The sequence below is a fragment of the Lissotriton vulgaris genome, chromosome 5 (assembly GCF_964263255.1).
Source record: "Lissotriton vulgaris chromosome 5, aLisVul1.2, whole genome shotgun sequence".
Lineage (NCBI taxonomy): Eukaryota > Metazoa > Chordata > Amphibia > Caudata > Salamandridae > Lissotriton > Lissotriton vulgaris.
In genome coordinates, this window is record NC_141693.1 from 1,914,101,106 (window position 1) to 1,914,123,076 (window position 21,971).

The window sequence follows — 21,971 nt, forward strand, 5'->3', positions numbered from 1 at the left end:
AAATGTTCATAATATTCTAATTGGTTGTGTGCCTCAGTGCTGTGTTAATCATATTCTGTGTGGTTACTTTTCCTGTGCTAAGCAACAGAATTGGAATGTTGAAATAAACACTTTCTAGCCATAACATGTCTCTAAGTTAATGGAAAGCTTGTGTGTGATATTTTAAGGATTGAAATGGAGGTTGAAATTCCACTGCATCCGTGAAACCTTTATGGCACTGGTAGTAACCCATAAAACACTGAGACCACATCAATCAGAGAGATGAGGGGTTGTGTGAGGCAACAAGAACCTGGACTTTCACGTTCAAGCAGTGGTGCACTGAACGAAGTACAGGCGTCCGTAGGCGGGAAAGTAAGACATTGTAGAACTAAGCATAAAGACTTAAAAGGGCCACATGTATCAAGCACAAATGCGTTCGCAAACGCTGAAATTCGCAACATTTCGGCGTTTGCGAATGCATTTTTGCTAAATGGTATGTATCAAGCAAATCTGCATTCAAAATAAGGAATCGCAAAATTTACGATTCCTTATTTTGCGATTGCATTTAAGGAATCGCAAATTTTGCGATTCCTTAAATGCAATGTAAGAAACACAAAAAAAATGCAATTTCGCCTTAAGGAATCGCAAATTCCCACCAACTTCAAGTTGGTGGTAATTTGCGATTTCTTTGAAAAATGCCTTTTTTTGCATTTTTCAAAGTGCCATGTGACACACATACATGCCCTTAGGGCATGTATGTATGCCACATGTGCACCCATGCTTATTTCAGGGGTGCAATAGGGTGTCCTTTTGACACCCCTGCACCCTTGAAATTGCATTCTCAATTTGCGATTCGCTAATTGCTAATCGCAAGTTGAGAATGTCTTCCAATTCATTCCTATGGGCCTTTAGGCCCATAGCAATGAATGGTGAGGTATTCCTTAATTGCGAATCGCAATTTGAGATTCACAATTAAGGAATATGTAGGATTCGCAAAATATATTACAAATCCTATATACATAGCATTTTGCGATTCTCAAATAGCGATTCGCAAAAAATCGCTAATTGAGAATCGCAAAATGACTTCTTGATACATATGGCCCATAGTTTCCGCTACAATTCGTAGGCACTGAAATTCTGCAGCATGAATCACGGGCTTGGTATTCTTTCTCTTTCGCTGATGGATTTTAGGTTAGCTTGAGCCATATGCTTATGGTTGTTTGAGTTTGCATATATTTCCTAGCCCTGAGGAAGTCACAAGCAATTATGCCGGACAAAATATATGCTAGCTATATGTTGTGAAGAGGGGGCGGAGCTTGCCGGCGTCGATGGCGGACGCCTGAAAACCGAGCTCCGCCGATTCACCCTAAATATCCTTCTGTAATCCTTCCTTCACGGCGCTAACTGGCCGGATAGCACGGCGCACTGCCCCTGGCCTCCGTCGGCACTCCCGGGACTCGGTGTGAGAGGCGCACAAACCTTGTGGGGGAGCGAAACGGCGAAGTGACGTACCGGGACTGAGCGCCTCGGAGCCGTGGCCTAGAGTGGATCTGCCTCCGGAGAGCGTGACGCGAGGTGCGGCGCGGGCCGCCCCACAGGCCCGGCGGCTCCGGAAGCGGCGAACTTTAACCCCCGCCACCGAGAGCAGGACTGCAGGCGAACATAGCGGTGAGTGCCGGACGCCGCGGGGGGTGGTACCCGGCACGGAATGACACTCTGAAAGGCCATTGAGGCCCAAAAGTGGATGCTGGTAGTACTTGGCCTATACGCAACTGGAGGGTGGTCGGACACGTGGCTGAGCTGCGGGACAGAGGCCAGACTTGTTGCTGAGCGGTCGGGGGTCTGCGGGGATCCCCTAGTGCCGGTAGTGGACTAATCGCGCCTCTGTGAGCTGGAGAGAGGCCCTTGACTGCACGGAGCACCCCAACTGTGTGGCCAGGGAGTGGGACTTGCTGGGAACCACGTATACACCAAATGGACTTTGGCATCCCATAATAGCTGCTCATCCCCCTCTCCATGACGTGGCAGCCTACCTCTCCCAGCAGCTGGCACATCCTGTGGGATTAATACTGAGGGAGCTGCTAAGCGACGACTGCAGTGGGCTTAAGGTAAACCGGAGGCCAGCAGACAAGACGGACGGCGCGCCATTTTGGACTATTCCTGCTTCTTCCCTCCCCTTTTAGACGAGGAGACAGACTGCTGCGCTGTGTGTGCCCTGCATGGTGGGTCGGGAAGAGTGACCAACCAAGCTACACAGCGCCTACTGCAGCGGTTTCGCTGAAGAGCTGCCCGGAATAGCCCTGCGGCTCCGCATCCGCGGCAGCCCAGCCGCGACGGCCACTCCTGCTTGATGAGAGCAGCTACCACGTCGAGGGAAGAGCAGGAGATACTAGGTGCCCGCACGGGAGCTGTGTCACGAAGGCCACTGAGACCACCTCTCCACCGGATCAGTTCCGCGCAAGGAGCCGCTGAGGGTCAGCAACACTGCAAGATGGGGAAAGGCGACAAAACGCAATCCAAACTGCCCTTCGAGCAACGGCGCAACAAGGCCCCGGATGCTGGGGACCAGGACAATGGACATCCCATGGTGACGCAGGACAGTTCGTTCTACGCCGGAATAAAGGAATTATTGGTTAATATGGAAAAGGGCCTCCAAGACAGCATGGCGTCGATAGGCACGAAGATCGACGCACTCACATACCGCATGGACAGGATGTCGGAAAGGGTAGACAAACATGCGGAGCGCCTCGACATGTCTGAGAGGTGGATCACAGAAGTGGATGAGGGGCAAATGGAACTTGACAAAGATCGCAAGCACATGGCGAAGCTCCTGCAAGTGATCCAAGACAAGTCGGAGGATTTGGAAGCTCGCTCCCGGAGATCCAACGTGCGTATCACGGGGGTCCCAGAGACGACCCAGACGGGTAAGATGGAGCTCTTTGTCGAGAAGCTACTCACCACCTTGCTAGGGGGCGACATATTCTCCAACATGTTCATAGTCGATAGAGCACACCGCTCGCTGGGTCCGAAGCCGCCTCCGGGAGCCTCCCCGAGGCCCCTAATAGCGAAGCTTCTGAACTACCGGGATAGGGATGCAGCGCTACGAGTCGCCAGGGAGAAAGGACAACTACAGTATGAGGGTTCCAACATCTCCCTGTACCCGGATTTCACCGCCAAAGTGCAGGAGAAGCGGCGACATTTTGCACCGTATAAACAGCAGCTGCGTGATCTAGGTCTGGACTATGCGATGCTGTATCCTGAGGATAAACCGACGCGGTCACTCTCACATCTTTACGAATCCTAAAGATCTTCAAAAGGCGCTGAAGTCCAGGACCAAAGAACAACGGAACAGCCCTAGGGACCATGCGAATGAACAGGACCCCTCCAGCGGGCTAGAGGAACAAGAATGACCGCTCCGTTTCTACTGACCTGCCTGAGCTTTGGTGGCCTGCGGGACATCGCAGAGAAACGCCAAGCAGGGGGCGCAGATCGTTTGGCGACCGGAGGTTGCGGACTGCCTTGATGGAGCGATCTGAGAGTTCTTCCCGGGCAACCACGGACCCTGCGACATGGTGAGAATGTTCCAAGTCAATGTTCCACACTTTCTATATTAGACTTTTTGGCCTGTTGCATCTGTCGACTTGTGGACTTTGGGATGTTGCTTCTTAATGTGGTTCTATTTGACTAGAAGGCTGTTGAGGGTTGGGTGCGTGGGGCGTTTTGCACCGGCAGAGACTGGTCAGTATCTTACACAGACACCCGTACATGTGGAGCCGTTGAAGGTTACGAAATGGGTGAAGAGGCGGTGAGCCGGAAGGCAGACACTGTCTTGAAACGAATGTTACCTGTTCTAATTTTGGCGACCTCCGCCCTAGCGCTGATAGCACAACAGGTTCTATTTGGGACCTATGGGGGCCCTTTGGGGGGTTTGGTTGGGGTGGGGGCATGCAGTTTGGGCCAAGTTCGGGATGGTCTGCTGTGGGAGGGGTACCTGTGAAGCTTTGGTTGTTCTGTTTTGTTCCACTGTGTCTTGCCTCACGATATGCAAAGTGCCTGCTTCGAACACTTGATTGCCTGCAATATGGCCTGTCCTACATATTCGGTTACGTCAATGCAAACAGCGCAATGTCCTTATGGCTGAAATAGGTGGTGAGCGGGCTGATGGGCGGCCTGCACTGATACACGCCCTCACGTGGAATGCAAGGGGACTCAATGACCACAGGAAGCTCAGGAAGGTATTGTGTTATCTCAGGCGCCACAATATCGACATTGCGCTCTTGCAGGAAACGCACCTCCCATTATCGAGTACTATGCTGCACACTAGGGGATTGGCGGGGCACATAGCAGTGGCTGGGTTTACCTCACACGCTCGAGGGGTCCTCACCTGGGTAAACCCACAATCGGGCATCTCGATACAGACAGTGGGGGTCGACATGGGGGAACGGTACGTCATAGCGTCCTGTAAGGGGCGGGGGATGGACTTGCTGGTGGTTAACACATATGGCCCCAACTATGACTCCCCTGATTTCTTTGATGCCCTAGCCAATGTGATAGCCAGACACGAGAATCCACATATACTCTGGGGTGGGGACTTTAATCTGACACTAAACCCAGACATAGACAGGTCATCGGGACCCCCCCCCCCCCCGTCGGCCCTCAGCAGCTGCGCAATCGCTCACGGCAAAGCTAGTGATGCTGGATATGACTGATGCATGGAGGTACAGGAATGAGGGGAGGGGCGGTTTTACACACTACTCCGTATTACATGACATACACACCAGAATAGATTATTGGTTCATCACAGCGGGAATCAATAGAGCCATTGGACAACGTAAGGTGCTCCCGCGCACCCTTTCTGACCACTCCCCCGTCTTGTTAACTTTAGACACCCCAGTGAAGGGATTCGCACCGTTTACATGGCGCTTCCCGCCATACTCCCTGTTGGACCCGCTCTTCCGCGGCGAGCTGGCAGAGGCGATTGATGTGTTCTTCGAGAAAAATGTGGGGTCTGTGGAGGACTTCCAAACAATTTGGGAGGCGTTCAAAGTTTGTATTAGAGGCATAGCGATGTCCAAGCACTCCAGTGTCCTAAAGACTATCAGGGCCACCCTTGCAGACCTTGAGCTCCAATTGCAAGCGCTTGAGGCACGAACTCGCTCTAGCTCTGATGACGGCACAGAGGATGACATTAAGCGTCTCCTGGCAGAATATCATGAAGCTGCGGACAGGGAAGTACAGCACCTAGGTAAATACGCCACGGCCCACACCTATGGCGAGGGAGAGAGACCGGGCTCGGTCCTGGCCAATGTTGTTAAAGTCCAACGGAGAAAGGCGCTAATCTCAGACTTACTAAATTCAGATGGAGAAAGGGTGACAGATGAGGCGGAAATTGCAGCGATCTTCAGAGATTATTATGCGGAGCTATATTCTTCCAGGAGCGGCGACATGTCGGCCGACATTCTGGACTATCTAGACCACGTTTTAACTCCCGTTCCTCCCAAACTCCGACAGGGAGTTTCTGATGTGCCCTATTCAGATTGACGAAATCAGAGACGCGCTAGCCTCCATGAGATCGGGCAGTGCGCCAGGCATCGATGGGCTGTCTGTCGGATTCTATAAAGTGTTCCAGGAACAACTGCTGCCGCACATACATACCCTCCTGGAGGACATATGCGTGCAAGGCACCATGCCCAGCTCCATGAGAGAGGCGATGTTAGTCACCATTCTGAAGCCGGGTAAACCACATGACGACTGTAGCTCATACCGCCCATTATCGCTCCTCAACATTGACACCAAGCTCTATGGCAAGGTACTGGTGAATAGGCTTGCGCTGCTGGCCTCTGACTTAGTGGCCCCAGAGCAGGCGGGATTTATCCCATCCAGAAACCTGACTTACAACATACGAACGGTGCTGGGTACCATACAACACGTGAAACAGGATACACCAGCGGTAGCGCTTTTCTTAGACATGGAGAAGGCATTCGATTCCGTCGATTGGCCATTCCTTCTTCAAGTGTTACGCCGTATCGGACTTGGTGAACCCTTCATCCAAATGATAGGAGCGCTGTACGACGGCCCCTCGGCTGGGGTCTGAGTGGGCAATACGGTCTCCCGCCCCCTATTCATAGGGCGGGGCACCCGTCAGGGATGCCCATTATCCCTTTTACTGTATGCACTCGCCGCCGAGCCTCTCACTTGTGCACTCAGGGAGTACCACAGCCACGAGGGGGTTCGGTTCCCCACGTACAAAATAGTCGTATCTATGTATGCGGTATGCCCACAATCCCGCTACTACGCTTCCCCCCTCCTGAGGGAGGTGGTTCGGTTTGCTGCACTATCGGGGCTCAAGGTTAACTGGGTGAAATCGGTAGTGCTGCCACTCACTCCGGCGACCACGCGATTGGAGACGGAGTACCCTGTCCAGTGGACGGAAGACCCGATTAGATACTTGGGGATTCAGATACACACGGACCCAGACCAACTGCTAGGACAGAACTATGGGAAGGCGGTCAGTAAGCTAGAGGACGATATAGAGATATGGTGCAAACTCCCCCTTACACTGCTTGGTCGCATTGCCATAATGAAGATGATAGTGCTGCCGAGATTTCTGTTCCTCTTTAGCGCACTGCCGATTGTGCTGTCTAAGGCCTTCTTTCACCGCTTGAACAGCCTGATGATAAAACTAGCATGGGCAGGGAAGCAACCAAGAGTCAAGTGGACAACGCTCACCCTCCCGTACAACATAGGGTGTCTGGCGGCACCGGACCTCGAGTTGTACTACAGGGTAGCCCAGGCGTCGCACTTGCACACTTGGGTACACGGCGACCGGCAAATCCCACATGTTAGGATGGAACGACGATTCGCCCATCCAATACCGCTCCCGGCGACGATCTGCCAACCGCAGGACCGTCGGACAGGGACGCTGGACTCCATCTTCTGTACTAACCACGCCTGGCACTCACTACTGTTCTGACAGGGGGGGGGCGGTGATTTATTCACCGGAGATGCCGATAGAATGGATGCGCTGGCTCCCGCCCATGGTGGACAAAGCGGTCACGCAGGGGCTAACAAACTTGGGGCTGTGCAAGGCAGGCGACCTGTTCCTGGGCGGCACTGCCAAAACCTGGGACCAAGCGAGGAGGGATGGAGTTGAGCCACCGCTGCTCCAAAGATTCCACTTCCATAGAACTCGGAGCGCCCTCTCGGAATTTTTGGGCCTGGACATGGCGGAGCCTCCGGAAGTCCTTGAACTAACGTACATAATCACACACAAAGATCCCAAGAAGCTGTTGACCAACCTCTACAGCATAGCTAGATCGCATGGGGAGCACAGACCCTCGAAAGCCCGGCTGGACTGGCAGAGAGATATAGGAACGACACTGGACGACGCGACGTGGCGTTACTGCTGTGAAAACACGAAACGTATTTCCCTAAATGGGAAACATCACCTCATACACTTTAAATTCCTCCAAAGGGTGTATTACACCCCGGCACGGCTTCACAGATACGGGCTGCGACCGGAGGCTCACTGCGAGCGCTGCCGGGCGGCTGACGCAGACTTCCTACACCTCTTGTGGGAATGCCCGGGCATACAGAGGTTCTGGCGAGATATATTTACCGAAATGAGCAAAATACTGGAGGTGGACTTGGACATAGACCCGGGGTTAGCACTCATAGGTAACTCAAAGGGGCTACCGGGGGCGATAAGTGGCACAGTGCTGGATGCGAGGCCCTCTACCGACTAAGACCAGATGGGCCCGGGACATGCTATACTGTAGCACACAGACGGAGACATACAATGAACTGTTACCTCCGAAAAGCCGCCCGAAAAACTTCTGGGCCCTCTACAAAACCTACCTGCAGGGGCAGCAGGCTGAAGACGCATGTTCGACGGACAGCGGTCCACACGGGGTGGCGGCAGGCGAGTCAGGGTGAACTAGCAGGGGTAGGGACAAGGGGGCAGTGGGGTCGGACGGGGTGCGAGGTATACCAGAGGGGGGTGCACTAAGGGGACCACACACCACAAGGAGATGCCTCTGGATATCACACTAAAAGTTAGACGAGGACCGGGATCTTCATTGGGGTCCTTCTACAATTGACCACACAGATTCCAGCAGACACGGGGTCTGGGGGCAGGACGGATATGGGAGGACACGGGCAATGGGGCACGGAGCGGGGAACTGTTGTGAGGCAATGAGCGAGGGTAGGGGGGGTAGTGCAATAAGGGAGTTATTGGGTTGATTTAGGGGGAGAACAAGTTGAAAACACACATGAATATTAGAGGCCGCCTGCACTTCTGATCAATACTAGATTATGAGAACACGAAATCCACACTGCGCCGCCGGACCCCCGGGTTGTCGGCCACCAGGCTTTGTCCTGTATGAAGTTGAGTTGAATGTAATACCTGTGACGCGGCCGGCCCGGGGGGGTTGTAGGCCAGAAGCTGTGTAACCTGAAACTACCTCTATGTGCAATAAAAAAAAAAAAAAAGCTATATGTTGTGAAGGACCAAGAAAATAAAGAACTGTATTCTGGATAAGACTGTCCAAGACTCTACACCTGTTCTTTTGAGCGCTTACTAGGACGTAATAGTAATCTTTTGTCTTAACAGCCAAAATACTTCCAAGATACAGAGTTTTACCCAATTAAAACTGCGAAAATAGGGAGGACACAGTTCAATGTAATAAGAAGGCCTCTCCCTTCAAAACTATGGATTCTGCCACTGGCCATCAGATGTGGAAGCAGTACCAAATTGCCGAAGAGTAGTTGACTTGTTGATTCACAGAATTGATTGGATTCTTTGAGAAAGGAGGCTAGCCAGTCTAGGACCAGATCTGAATGTGTTCTTTTCCGATTAAAAGAGATGATTCTGTGCCATGCTGTGGCCTGAAACCTGAATGGGAGTTGGTAATTCATAAATTTGTTCAGAGATTCAGGTTTAAGTGGCAGGTAAGAGATAGGCTGGTAACCAGAGCGGGTCAGAGGGTCTGCAGCTTCTTAGGGGGGTAACCTTAGCATGCTTTTCTTTAACGTGGACCAAAGCTGATGTAAAAGACAGGTGAAACAACTGACAGAAGTGTGAAGCTCTCTGATCAATAGGCAGTAGTTGTGGGAGATAGGAAGATCAAAGATCATTGAGCATTACAAGGGAGAGATTAAGAAGAGAAACATGGGACATGCACAGAAATCTACCAGTGAAGGGACCACAAGAGGCACCCAGTGAGCTAGAGAACACCCAGAATCAAGCTCAGCAGGAATCCCACTGCTGGGAAAGGCACAGTCAAAATACTAGCCACACTAAGAAGAAGAGGAGCCACAACTCCAGCGTTGAACTCAATAGGGATCCAGGGAATGGAATGCAGAACACAGAATGCAGAACCAAAGAAGATGATTGTTTGGCTTTCTAACCAGCAGGATCCCCAGATTAAGTGCCCACTAGGTCTATTGCCTGTGATGTTGAGAGGCCAATGGCAAAGGACTAAGCTTGAAAACAGAGGGCCGGTCATGGCACAGAGCTTAACCTGAAGTAAGACCACATGGAACACTGTCAATCCTGTAAACAGATCAAATAGTACACCACCCCACAAACGTATTGGGAACGGATGCAGAGGATTAAGGGGCACAACCATGGCCCAAAAGGTAGAGTACAGGGATTCCTTGGCCCACGAGAGCCCTGAACCCAGCAACCCATAATAGGCCAGTGTTAGACCTGTCAGCCTTAGGATGGTCTTCCACCAACTTTTTTGCCTTCATCCTCCCATTTCTGCTGATTTTGTTTTGTTTGCCTTAGGACTCTTCACAGTTTAGCTTATACCACTACTAACCAGTGCTAATGTGCCTGTGCTCTCTTCCCTTACACCCAATTGGCACTTGTACGTCCCTAGTAAAGTGTTACTCCATGTACCTGTAAATTTAATTCTAGTAGTGGGTCTGCAGCAGTTTCCCTTAAGGTAGGTCCTAAACTGGCAAGAGGGCAGGGTGCAGTCTAGTTAAAATGTTTGACATGTACATTTCCTTTATATGTCCCGTTAGTGAAAAACTCTTAAATTTGTTTTCACTACTGCAAGGCCTTCCTCTCTCATAGCATAACATTGGGTTACTTTATTACATTAATAAGTGATCGCTCTCACTTGGGAGCAGGTGGGGATAGTGAGTTTAGGAGGTTTTTTTAAAACTCTCTATAATGCTAAAGTCGAATTTTAGAAAGTTGCCATGTTCTTTTCCTAAACACCTTGTGCCTGCAGTCTGTAACCTGGGTCACATGACTAGTTGTAGCTGGCAGTTGGGCTTTGTGTATTCCTCTCAGACAGCGAGACAAACGGGGAATAGGTGTTGGCAGGATGTGCCATCTCTGTCATGGATGAGAGGAGGAGCTGTCACCTACCACACCTGCACATCACAAAGACTCTGCTTCAGCACACTGGAGAAGAGTTTCACCATAGCCTGTTGTGCTCCCAGACAAGCTGGGGCCAGGACAGGGACGAGGAGGAAGGAAATTCCCAACACCTCTATAGGGGGATGTCTCTAGAAGCTTCTCCCATGTCAAAAAAGACACCAGATATAAATACTCAGACCCCGTCTTCAGATCACTTCTCGGCCTGTGGAAGACTCAGAAGTACTGCTCTGCTGCAACCCTGTTGCTCTGCTGTCCTGCTGCCTGAGTGAGAAGGACTGGACCTGCACCTTGAACCCGGGACCACCAGAGGAACTCCAAGGGCTAGTTGCTGGCCTCCTGATCAGAGCCTCAGGGACAGAATCTGCCCCAGTCATCCAGAACCTGGATTCTTCCTGCTGGTAGTGCCCCTCCAGTCCTGGACCTTTAAAGGTGGGGCAGAAGGTGCTCTGCCAGCCCAGATGTGGACTTTACCAGAATCTAAAGCAGTGCGATACTAACCTGAGACAGCTTCACAGCTCACCGGAACAAACGCAGCATGATGCAACATCCACTCAAGCCCTCACAGCTTCTAATCGGAACCTATGCACCACAAATGAGCCTTGATGCAAGCCCGCATCACAGCCCTTCAGAAACGCCACTCACGATGTGCTCCTTGGAACCGCCACTTCGTGCTGCAGCACTCCGCATCCAGAACTTGGGTACAATCATCAGCGGGCTTAACTTGGTCCCTGCATCCGACTCGCACTCTATCGTGCTCAGCCTGAACTTGTGATTTTCTCCCTGTTTTAAGCACTTTTTTTACCTACATCTTTAAATTTGCACATCATCAGTACTACTAATTGGCGTTTTGTCAGTTTAGGTCCTGATTAAGAGTTTGCCGGTGTACACAGATTCATGCATCGAGCCCTTAATCAGGGCCTTTGTGTCAAATAGTGTACTACATTTTACTCTTTTTTTCTAACTGGTTGTGGGATTTTTCTTGTGTTGTTTTTGTACTTTATTACTGTGTGTGTGCTGCAAAATTACTTCACGCATTGCCTATAAGTTAAGCCTGACTGCTATTGTGCCAAACTACTAGAGTTAAGAACAGGTTCATTTGTTTTGCTTGTGTTCCAATCTCACATCCCTCCAAATCCCCACAACACCCTTCCAGGCCAGGTTGGACCCATACAGAGGATCCAAATGAGCAAGCCACATCCCCACTGGATCCCAGGGAGGCACCTGGATTCTGCAGCTTGGGTGTCGTACCACATGAGAGCCACGAGAGCTTCGAACAGAACCCTCTAACAGTATAGTGATGACGCCACAAAAATCATGGACAAGTTCGGTTTGGTGCTTAGAACCCAAAGAGCTGACCCAGGTCCCACTGCTGAGAGAACTACTTCTGAAGGAAAACTACCAGGGCCGTAGCCCTTTGGAAGCCTTGGATCCATGCTCGCCAGCATCCAGTCCACTTCATCAGAACCACAAGGATGGCCAGAGCCACACGGAGGACTAGCCATGCATAGTCACAGTTTTAACTTGGAGAGGGAAAAGGGGAAATACATTTAGAATACAGAGCCTGGCCATGCCTATTTCCAGATTTATGCCAAAGACAGGCAACAAAAGCAGAATGATTGTGGTTCTCGCCGTCCACTGGGCCAGCTCCTATGAGGAAGTGGCTTGGTAGAGGATTTGTAGAAATGGGCAAAAAGCATTTCTTTCTTGTCCGTAGAGATAGGGAGGGTCTGACGTAATGGATTTCACTCCCAGTGTTAGTGAGAGAGCGCAGAAAAGTTTTACGGAGGTAATGAATTATTCCAGAGGAAGATTAGAATTTCCAAATTATATTGGAGTGTTACAACCTATCCACCAAAAATATACGCTCTAGAGCACAAATGTATAGGAGTCTAGGCTGGATGTAACCCTTTCTTCAGTTGCATTGACCCGTGATTGACCTACTTGATGAGGAGACTTTTTTGAAATGTGAGGATTTTTTATACACACTAGGCATCCGTTTCGAAACTGGTAAGCTTTGGAAAGTGGTGATGTTCACCTATGTTTCAGAAAGAAATTAACATCTAGATCTCAACCATCAATGGAACATGCTCTTCTCTACACACAGATCCTGATCAACTTGTTGGTGAACTGCCCTCAAGTTGCAAGATTGACCTACTCTAGGGCACCTGCTCTGTATTGTCCCACCATATATTTCTTGGGTCTGTAAATTTACGTTGAGAAGTGTAATCTTTTTATTTTGAGTGTAAACAAAAGGAGGAATTTGTATCAGTCACAATTATGTCCACATGACCGCCATCTTCAAGTTCTTTTTCTCACCATCAGCTTCAGAAGCATGCATCTAATGGGACTGAAAAGCAACATTTGATTAACAAACACATGACATCAAAGCCACTTCAAAATCAGAGGGATGTTTTTTCTCAGTTCCGCAAACTAGAGGGGATTCTGGCCATAGGACAGATTGTATAGATTAACTGTTTAGCTGTATCTCCTGGGTTTTGTCACGACTTGTTAGTTCTAGAAAAACTCCTTTCAGATTCTACCCTCTTAGTTATAATCATGCTCATTGGTTAATACACAGACTGTGTGAAATCATTTGATGCAAAACATTTAGTAGAAACATTACGCTAATCACAGCATGGTGGCGAGATCTGATCCTAGTTCAGATTTACCGCTCCAAGGATGATAGCTGGACTGAGTTGGTACAGAGTGAATAATTCTCCAAATCGAAGAAGGAACAAGCTGAGTAGATCGTTATTATCTCTGCCAATCCAAAATAGACCTATGGGAGCTAAAAGAAGGAAAAATGGTAAGTTTGAAATGCCTCCCAGTAAGGGACTATAGGAGTCTAAAATTTCATATTAGAAATCTCAGGAACACACGCTTTGTCTCCATCATCCTATTGTGTCATCACCTCACCGTTTGAAGGTGGAGAATAGCAGAGTGTATGAATCAGTAGCGTAATGTACTCAGTGGCTTGTTGGCCTGTGTTTAACCGTTTCGTCACAAGTACATTACGCTTCGGATCTGCTCAGCCTTCCATCACTCTGACATTAATAGAATGAGTAACATTGAACTGGGTAACAAAAATCATATATTATCCATATTAAAAAAAGCACTGTAGACTGTTGCTTTCTGTTGTTTTCTGTTCTGTAAACAATAATGATAAATATCTCACCTGGATACTGATGCCTGCAATCCTAAACTTTCTCCGTTAACAAAGTTAAAAGTCATAAACACAAAAACGGGACTAGTGTCGGATACAGTGCGGTACATAGAGTGGGACCTGCTTTTAAATCTTGGTTGGGGGTCTTTTGTTCAGGATAATCCCTTCTTTGAATCCAAGGTTACAGATTTGAGGAAAGACTGTTATCCACTTTTCTATGTCACAATGATCGAAACAGTTTTGTTAACCTTGATCAAAGCGACTAGTAAATGTTCATGATTCCGACATTATTTATTAAAAATTGTATCTTTTAGTCTTTCAAACAATTGTATGGAGAAACATTCAAATGCATTCCTACAAAGCTTTCTAAAGCATTATATCAAAACCTTTCCATTTTCCTTTCTTGACCACCAAATAACAAACTATTTATGATATCCCCATTAGCCTCTCCCATCCACTGCACAGGTAGGGTCAGATTTGTTCGGGGCATCTTTGTTCCTCCCTTCTCCTGCTCCTGTTGAATGACAGTCTGCTGTTGTTTACAGGGTTCACTTATGGTTAAAGGTTCAGATCCAGAGCTTGGAGCCTGTGTGGCCTTGTCAGGCCTGCTTCAATCCCCACAAGTTGGTTAGCTAAGGATGATCGGATCGTACTACACGTTTCACGCAGATCTGCAATATCATAAAAAATGTTTTCCATGGCTGCTAGGTTCCATAATTCAGAGTGGTGTGCGGTGGAAGGGGGGCGGGATGGGTGTTCTTTCCAGTCCTCTGCTATCAATTGTCTAGTAGCTGTCTTAACTTGGTGGATTCGCCCATATCTTTGGCCCATGCATCTCTATTACTACCCTGTGACATATGCTAATAATTAGGTTATCACAAAAGGTCCCATGAACGTGTGGGTTCTCACTCTAAAAGGTGTCTCTGTAACCATTAAAAGCATGTGTCTTCATTTAGGCTCCAGGAAGCAGATTAAGAACTTTGTCTTTGCATCTTTGTAAATTCTCTTTTGTAAATGTTTTACCAAGATGATCCTGTCTAAGTGATTATTAACATAGCATAACAGTTTGATGTGCATTATGTACTGTAATTGTTTATTCAGTCACAATCCGCATCCTTGTCTGGTGGCTCGATACAGATGAATAGGTCTTCCCATCAGTCAGAAAAACCTCTTGTCCTCCAGTAGCGGCTCAATGTCTCTGCGCAAAGGAAATCAATGCTCAGGATTGTTAGGGATGAATATTTATCTTCTTAATCTCTTTTCCTCCCTAGGATGTACGGATTATCTTGAACAGGTATGTTCTCTTCTTCTCATGTCCATTCAAGACTTGCCTTTGTTCCTGCTTAATTTTTTTAATTATCACCTCTACTTTGTTATGGTATATGTTTTTAATAAGGACACTGTTCACCAAAGTGTCCTTTAGTTTCACCTTTGGTGCATAGTATAAATCTTCACTGGAAGTTTGCATTCTGCTATAGATTGGTAGATCTTTAAGAAGTTTGCAGTATGGAAGATGGTCTGAGCAAACCTAAGCAATTGTTGGCAGAGAGCTCCATGTATAAGCATCTAGGCCATTTGCAAAGGAAAATATAGGCATAATAATGGATAGACCTGTAAATGTGTTACTCATTGTATGCTTCTCCACAGGCATGTACACTTATCTCCAATATATAGAGACTTTCTCCTAATTAATACAAGTCAATGTTTCAGGCTCACTTGACTGTAATTAATTGGTTTCAGAAGAAACCTATCTAGAGTATGCTGATGTCCAGACCGAGGAAGCACTGAATGACCTTAGAGGAAAGATATCTTTCATATGCACACATACTAACTCTACGCTTCTGACAAACCCCCCACTTACTTTGCCAGACTTGAAAACAAGGTTACTTTTATAAAAAATATGAAATGCACAACATGAGGCATCATGGTTCCAGGGACTACATGGTCCTGCAGACCTATCAGCAAATTTAATACTGTGTGAAGCTTTAAAGGGAAAAAAACAACAATTATAGTGATCTTCGATGAATACCTTCATAAAAACATGTATACATTTTTATATATTACATTATATTACAGAGAGACACTAGCTACTCTGTAGTTATAGTTAGGAACCCATTATTAATTGCCAAAATTTAGAGTAATTCCAGTCAGGGAATTTGGGAATATTGAAAAATATGATTAATTTCACTACCTATTATCTCTTTAATAACCGGTAATAGGTAGGGAACAACAATGAAACCTACTGCTTATCCATATCTGGGGCCCTAACCTACATGGCTGCCTATTATGTTATTAGCAAACCAAAAACAAATTTCCTAACTCTGACATGGGTACTTGTTTTGCTCGCAGTTTTGCCAACCTGTTAATTAATAGGTAGGCGGAGCTGGTCATTAGTGCCCTGGACAAATTTAATATACATGTTGTCTTATAGATCGGACACATTGACAAATTATTTATCATTTGGAAAGGGAGCAGTAAAAAATAACTGAGTTTGTAACCACACGCAACAGCAATACCTTGAACTTCAAATGTACACACCAAATCAGTAAAAAAGAAATCGAATTTTTGGTCATCAATGAGAAATGTATTAGAATAGATTGATCCCTAATCTGCAAATAAAAGCTTCTTCTATTACATACCCAACATACTTGATACATAGTATTCCTTTTTTTTATTTTTATTTTTTATTTATTTTAATTCCACACTTCCAGACACATAATAAATATTTCAAAGTATTACTCTTACAATGAAATTCTGTACATTAGACCCACCATTTAAGAGACACCAACATACAAAAACCAAAAATTACATAGCAATTACCTATCAAGAGATTTAAAACATCAAGACATCATAAGAAAAATTCAAGTAGAGTTACAGATATCCTCTATACAAAAGAAGGGGTTAAGCAACACAAATAGGACCCGGGCCCATCTCTAGTCATGCAAACAATGACCCCATCATTCATCATCAGAGTACCCCCATGATGTACTTTAATTTGTAAATTATCATTTCCAATATCCTTTTAGATCCACAGTTAATCTTGTAATACAAATCATACCTCCACATATACTTGCATAATAATGATACCCTCAATTGTTCATATGGGCCAAAAAAAGTTCCCAAATCATAAGGCCTAATTTCCGTTTCCTTACCCCCTTTAATGAATATAAACTAAATTCCAAACTAGCTATTCTATACATCTTAGCCCGCCAAACCTCAAATCTTTGAGGTTCAGGGCATAGCCAATCCCCCGCTATACATAAGCGGGCTACAGTCATTGCTACAAATAAAAAAAGTCTATGTTGATACATACACCCCCCCTTTGAAACAGCCTGCCCCATCCCTAGAAGCATCAAGGCTGAAGTAATGTGGACAGGCCCCCCTAGTATGTCAGATAGAAACCGTTCCATCTCTCGTAAAAACCAATGCAATTTAACACAACTAAAAAAAATATGGTCTATATCCGCATTGGGTGCAGAACAACGAAAACATTTACCGTCCTAGTGACTCCCCCATTTTTTCATCCGCGCGGGTGTATAGTATAGCCTAAATAAAGTTTTAAAAAATTGTACTTGTAAGTTTGCTGACATAAGGACTTCACTAGCTCTTATAATTGCTTCATCCATTGAAATATCTATTTCGTTTTCTCCCAGGGTCTCCACCCAATACAACTTATGTCTTTCCAGATCATCATTTTTGCCAGAACTTAAAATTTTGTACAGCCCGCCAATTCTACTTTGAGATTTTAGGGCTTCCATCAAGGGATTAGAAATTAACTTCAAATTTCGTTTAACTAAAAAATCCTTAAGTTGTAAAAACTTAAAAAACTGTGACTGCGATAACCTGTGAGCCTGTGCTAAGATAGCGAACTGTTTAATCACTCCCCTTTGGTCGTATAGATCCCCTAATATATTGATCCCTTTTGTCTGCCAAGCCCTCGCCGCGTTATCCCTAAAAATGGATGGAAGCAATTTTACCGCATTCATTGGGGAAAAATACGTTAAAGTTCCTAAATTAATCAATTTGCGTACTTTCTTCCATACTTTGCTGGCTGCCGCTATCGTCTTAAACCTAGTTCTTTTGAAATAGCTCCATTCTATCTCTCTGAATAGGCTCCGATTAGCTTCCTTTCCTAAAGTTAAATGATAAATAGAGCTACTAAGGCTTAATGTTGTTATAGTGTCCTCTTCCCCTCCAAACAATAAAGTACACATTCTTTGCAGAAAAAAAACATAATAATATAAAACGAAATCAGGCACCCCTAGGCCCCCCCTGTCCTTTGGTAATGTCATAAACCGCATAGATCTCCGCGGCTTTCCAGGGGTCCATATAAATCTAGTACACAAAGCCTACAACTTCTGAAGTTGAGCTGGTAGTATTTCTAGTGGCAATGCTCTATAAAGGTATATGACCCTTGGCAAAATATTCATTTTTAGTATATTTGTTCGACCAATTAGGGTGAAATGTAACCTCCCCCACTTCTCTAAAGAATCTGTTATGTTTCTATAAATCGAACCCCAATTTGCCTCCACTACTTGACATAGGTGCCCTTCTCTTAACATCCAAATAGGTTGCTTCCACAACTACTCTAGGATCATTAACTCTCACCGTTTCAGAACATACCAGCTGCGTTTTCACAGCATTTAGCTTATAGCCAGACAGTTGTCCAAAGGACCTGGCCAACCGTTCAATCTCTATCAGAGCGAGGGCGGGATCTTCTGATGTTATCGCAATATCATCAGCAAAAGCGAAGACTTTGTGGGGGCTATTTCGTACCCAGAATGGTTTAATAGCCGTACTACTAGAAATCATATGAATAAAAGGGTTGATGCACAAAGCAGGGGAGAGCAGGGGTACCCCTGTCTTGTACCTCTAGTAATCTGCACTATTTCTGAAGTTGTGCCCATAGATACTATTCTCGCTATCGGTAACTCATATAGAACTTGAAATGCCGTCATAAATTTTCTAGGAAATCCCATATTCTCCATAAGTAGCCATAAATAGTTCCATTACACCCGGTCGAACGCTTTTTCTGCGTCAAGCAGAATCAGCCCCAAACTGCGTTTCTCTACCTTGGCTATATCAAATAAGGTAATAACTTTATATATATGCGCCACTGTTCCTCGACCGGGGATAAAACCGTGTTGGTCAATAGATACTAGTGGGGCAATTACTTTAGATAAGCGATTAGCCAAAATTTTGGAGTATATCTTCCCATCACAATTTATTTCCCCTGGTAATTGATCGGGGCCTGCTGCTTTCCCCATTGCCAACGTTTTTACTGCACTAGTTAGTTCATCCAGTGATATGGGGGCGTCCAGTAAATCAACCGCTAATGGTTCTAATTTAACTAACTCACCTAATGGAGTAAAGTCTATATTACCCCGAGTAGCAATCCCCACCGTTAGCTTCTCCTCTGCAGCCTGTAGTTCCTGGTATAACAACTCCATCTCTGATTTTACTTTTTTTTGCCGAGCAAGCCCAAAACTTAAGACCTCCCCCCCAAAGCAGGCTTTAAATGTATCCCAGACAATATTAATTGGGGCAGTATCCCTATTGTTATTTAAAAATTCCCTTAACAACCTTGTCATATATGCTAGAAACTCATCATTCAAACACAATTTTCGGTCAAAGGTAAATTTTCTCGCCATACCCAATGCCCCCCAACCAAATAGTGTTAGGACAATAGGTGAATGGTCAGATGTAATTCTCGGATAAATCTGCATTTTAACTTTAGCTAAGTGGGGCACTTCCATGAAAAAATAGTCCAACCTCACTTTCTTTTTGTGGGGATGGGAGTAAAAGGTATATCCAGGGTCTGTCGGGAACAGGGTGCTCCAGACATCTGCCAATCCATACTCCTTTAATATATTGAGGAGCGCTCTACATACCTGCGGTTTCCGGCCTTTATAACCCTTTACCCCCCCAGGAATATCCTGCGCAGTTAAATTAATATTCATGTCCCCAGAAATAATCAAGGGGTTAGCCCAAGCAGCGAGCTCTAAATGGAGCTCTTCCAAAACCCCTGGTTCATCTACATTGGAGGCATAAATATTACATACTGTAAAGTTCCCATGCTGCCCCCCACATTCAACTATAGCCCACCTGCCAGTTTTGTCTGTTAATTTCCGTCGCGCAGTGACCACATTTTTTTCCACTAAAATAGCCACCCCCCTAGTAATTCCAGTTTGTTGAGAAGAAACTAGGACAGAAAAGCCCAGTTCTGCTAATGCCTGATACATTTCATTTCATGAAGCTTTATTCGGTTCAAATAGATGACCATAAAAGCACATACAACAACATGATAAAAATAAAATAATAAATACAGTTAATACATAATTCATAATCATCACATCAGATAAGGTGTAGTTATTTATGTTAAAAAGGCATATCTAATCAATTAACCAGAAAAACAATTATATTTCTAAAAAATCATGCCTTTCCTAGCATTGATGCACCGATTTAAAAACGTTGCAGTATAAAAACAGATGTCAGCTGATTCCAAATTAAAAATTAAGTTCATAGCATGTGCAACTGTTCGTACTCCGTACTTAATAAACATAGGTTTCAGGAAAGCAATACGAAAGTAAGTGTACAGTTTGCAGAACAACAGAAATGTACAGTGCTTTGGGTGGATACATTATCACACATACAGGGCCCAGTCGGATGATTCTTGATATTAGGATGGGCCACCAAACAGTGAGCCATTCCGAATCGGAGCCTGGTTAATACAAATTTGTGGGAATTCCTAGTCACCATGGTTAAATACAAAGGAAAACCTATAACAGTGGTATATTTGTTGCAAAAAATGACGGTAGACAAAGATCCAGCTGCAATTGCCTGCTTTCTCCCCATAAATGTCAGGAAGATAGTTTTCATTTCAGATTTAGAGATCATAGATGCAGCACCGGGATCATCTAAAAGATTGAGGTTAAAAATGGCAGAAAAACAGCCAACAACATATTTTAGCCAGGGAATGTTTTGATAATTATCCAGGCGTAAGCAATCTTTAACGATAGATCTATTAAATTGCTTGTCATCCTCTAGCCAAATGGACCGCCAAGTCATCAAAGGCCTAAGGCCTAATAGATCAGTTAAGTGATTGACTGCAAGCTCTCGATGGATTAACTCAGTCGAGGCTGACTTGGGCAAACAGAGGAGCCTTTTTAAAAGTAGAATGCCTGATACTTATTCCATGGAAAGGGAGTTTCTTGCATACCACCATATCCGGGGAAACATAACGTAGCTCAGCCGCAATTCTTCTCCGTTTATTAAAGTTGTTTAACCTTGAAACATTTAAAGAGCATATTCGGAGATCTCTAGCAGCAGCCATATAGCTCAACTGAATTTCCCCACCATTCAACCCAACTTAACATGGCGACTGCCACACAAAAACCTACTGTCGCACTACATGTCATAATTTTTTTAACTCTCTTTTCAATTCATTATCATTTTTGACTGAACGTGTGGATTTTTTTCCCCTTTTTAATCCCACCACCAACGCCCTCCTAGCACCCATCCCCCACACTTGGAGAAGTGTGGCTCGCCGGTTAGAGGTGGCAGACCCAGAAGCAGAGGTCGGCCCGGGACCAGGGTTCAATTCCCGACGCGGCAGGGTACGGAACCAATGTCAGCGGGCTCGATAAATCTCACCTCGGTGCCTCTCTAACCATGGGTCCCATGCTGCAACTCTGGGCAATAGCTTGCTTAATCTCCACAACGGCCCCCTCGCTGCCGGGGATGCCTGGTTTCACCTTGGAGATGCCCAATAGGGACCATCTCACAGGGAAAGCCAGGACCGGTTCCCCAGCGGTACACAGCGCCAAGAAACCCCAGGGTGAACGTGCGCTCTACAAATTCATACTAGCATAACATAACTCTTCCCGCCACCCCCCTTGTCCCTCCCCCACCCTTCCCAATAACAAGGCGTTAGGACTTATGGTCCTGTAGATGTCAGCTGACAGTTTCCTCGTATCCACCCACAAGACCCCTATTGCACTAGTCATTTCAAGAGGAAAGAAGGAAATCCTTCCTTCCCAACTAGAGAGACAATATATTAACGGAAGATACTAAATTTGCCAAAGGAAACCCACTACATAAAAGATATTGTAAAGCAAACATAATATACAAGGAAAAGTTAGCAAAACACATAGCTCCTAGGTTAAACTACAACCCGACTTGCTCATATTCAATCCCAGTTTAAATATTTCTTATCCAGAAATCTTATTCAAAAATTCCTTGCCAAGTCCCACATTAGTAAAAAATTGTGTACGTTCTTTATGTATAATCTTCAATTTTGCAGGATTGAGAAGGAACTCTTGTGCTCCCTTGGCCTGCAACGGGGTGATTAATTTCCGAAGCTGCCAACGATTGTCCATCGTAAATTTACAAAAGTCAGGGGCAACAAAAAATTCAAAGCCTGGGCCGGGTCGT

At 45.9% G+C, this 21,971-nt stretch overlaps 1 protein-coding gene across 4 annotated transcripts in view; it reads left to right on the top strand.

The window, feature by feature from the left end:
- The window catches only part of LOC147717708 (E3 ubiquitin-protein ligase TRIM39-like), a 332,681-nt gene that overhangs the window by 134,746 nt on the left and 175,964 nt on the right, over positions 1–21,971 (top strand). For 3 of the 4 annotated variants that reach the window (XM_086920554.1, XM_086920551.1, XM_086920553.1), the window contains exon 4: positions 14,810–14,832. The exons of the other annotated variant lie outside the window; for it this stretch is intronic. In XM_086920554.1, the coding sequence (XP_086776680.1) occupies positions 14,810–14,832 (23 nt within the window). The remainder of the gene's footprint in view (positions 1–14,809; positions 14,833–21,971) is intronic. 4 annotated transcript variants of the gene reach the window in all.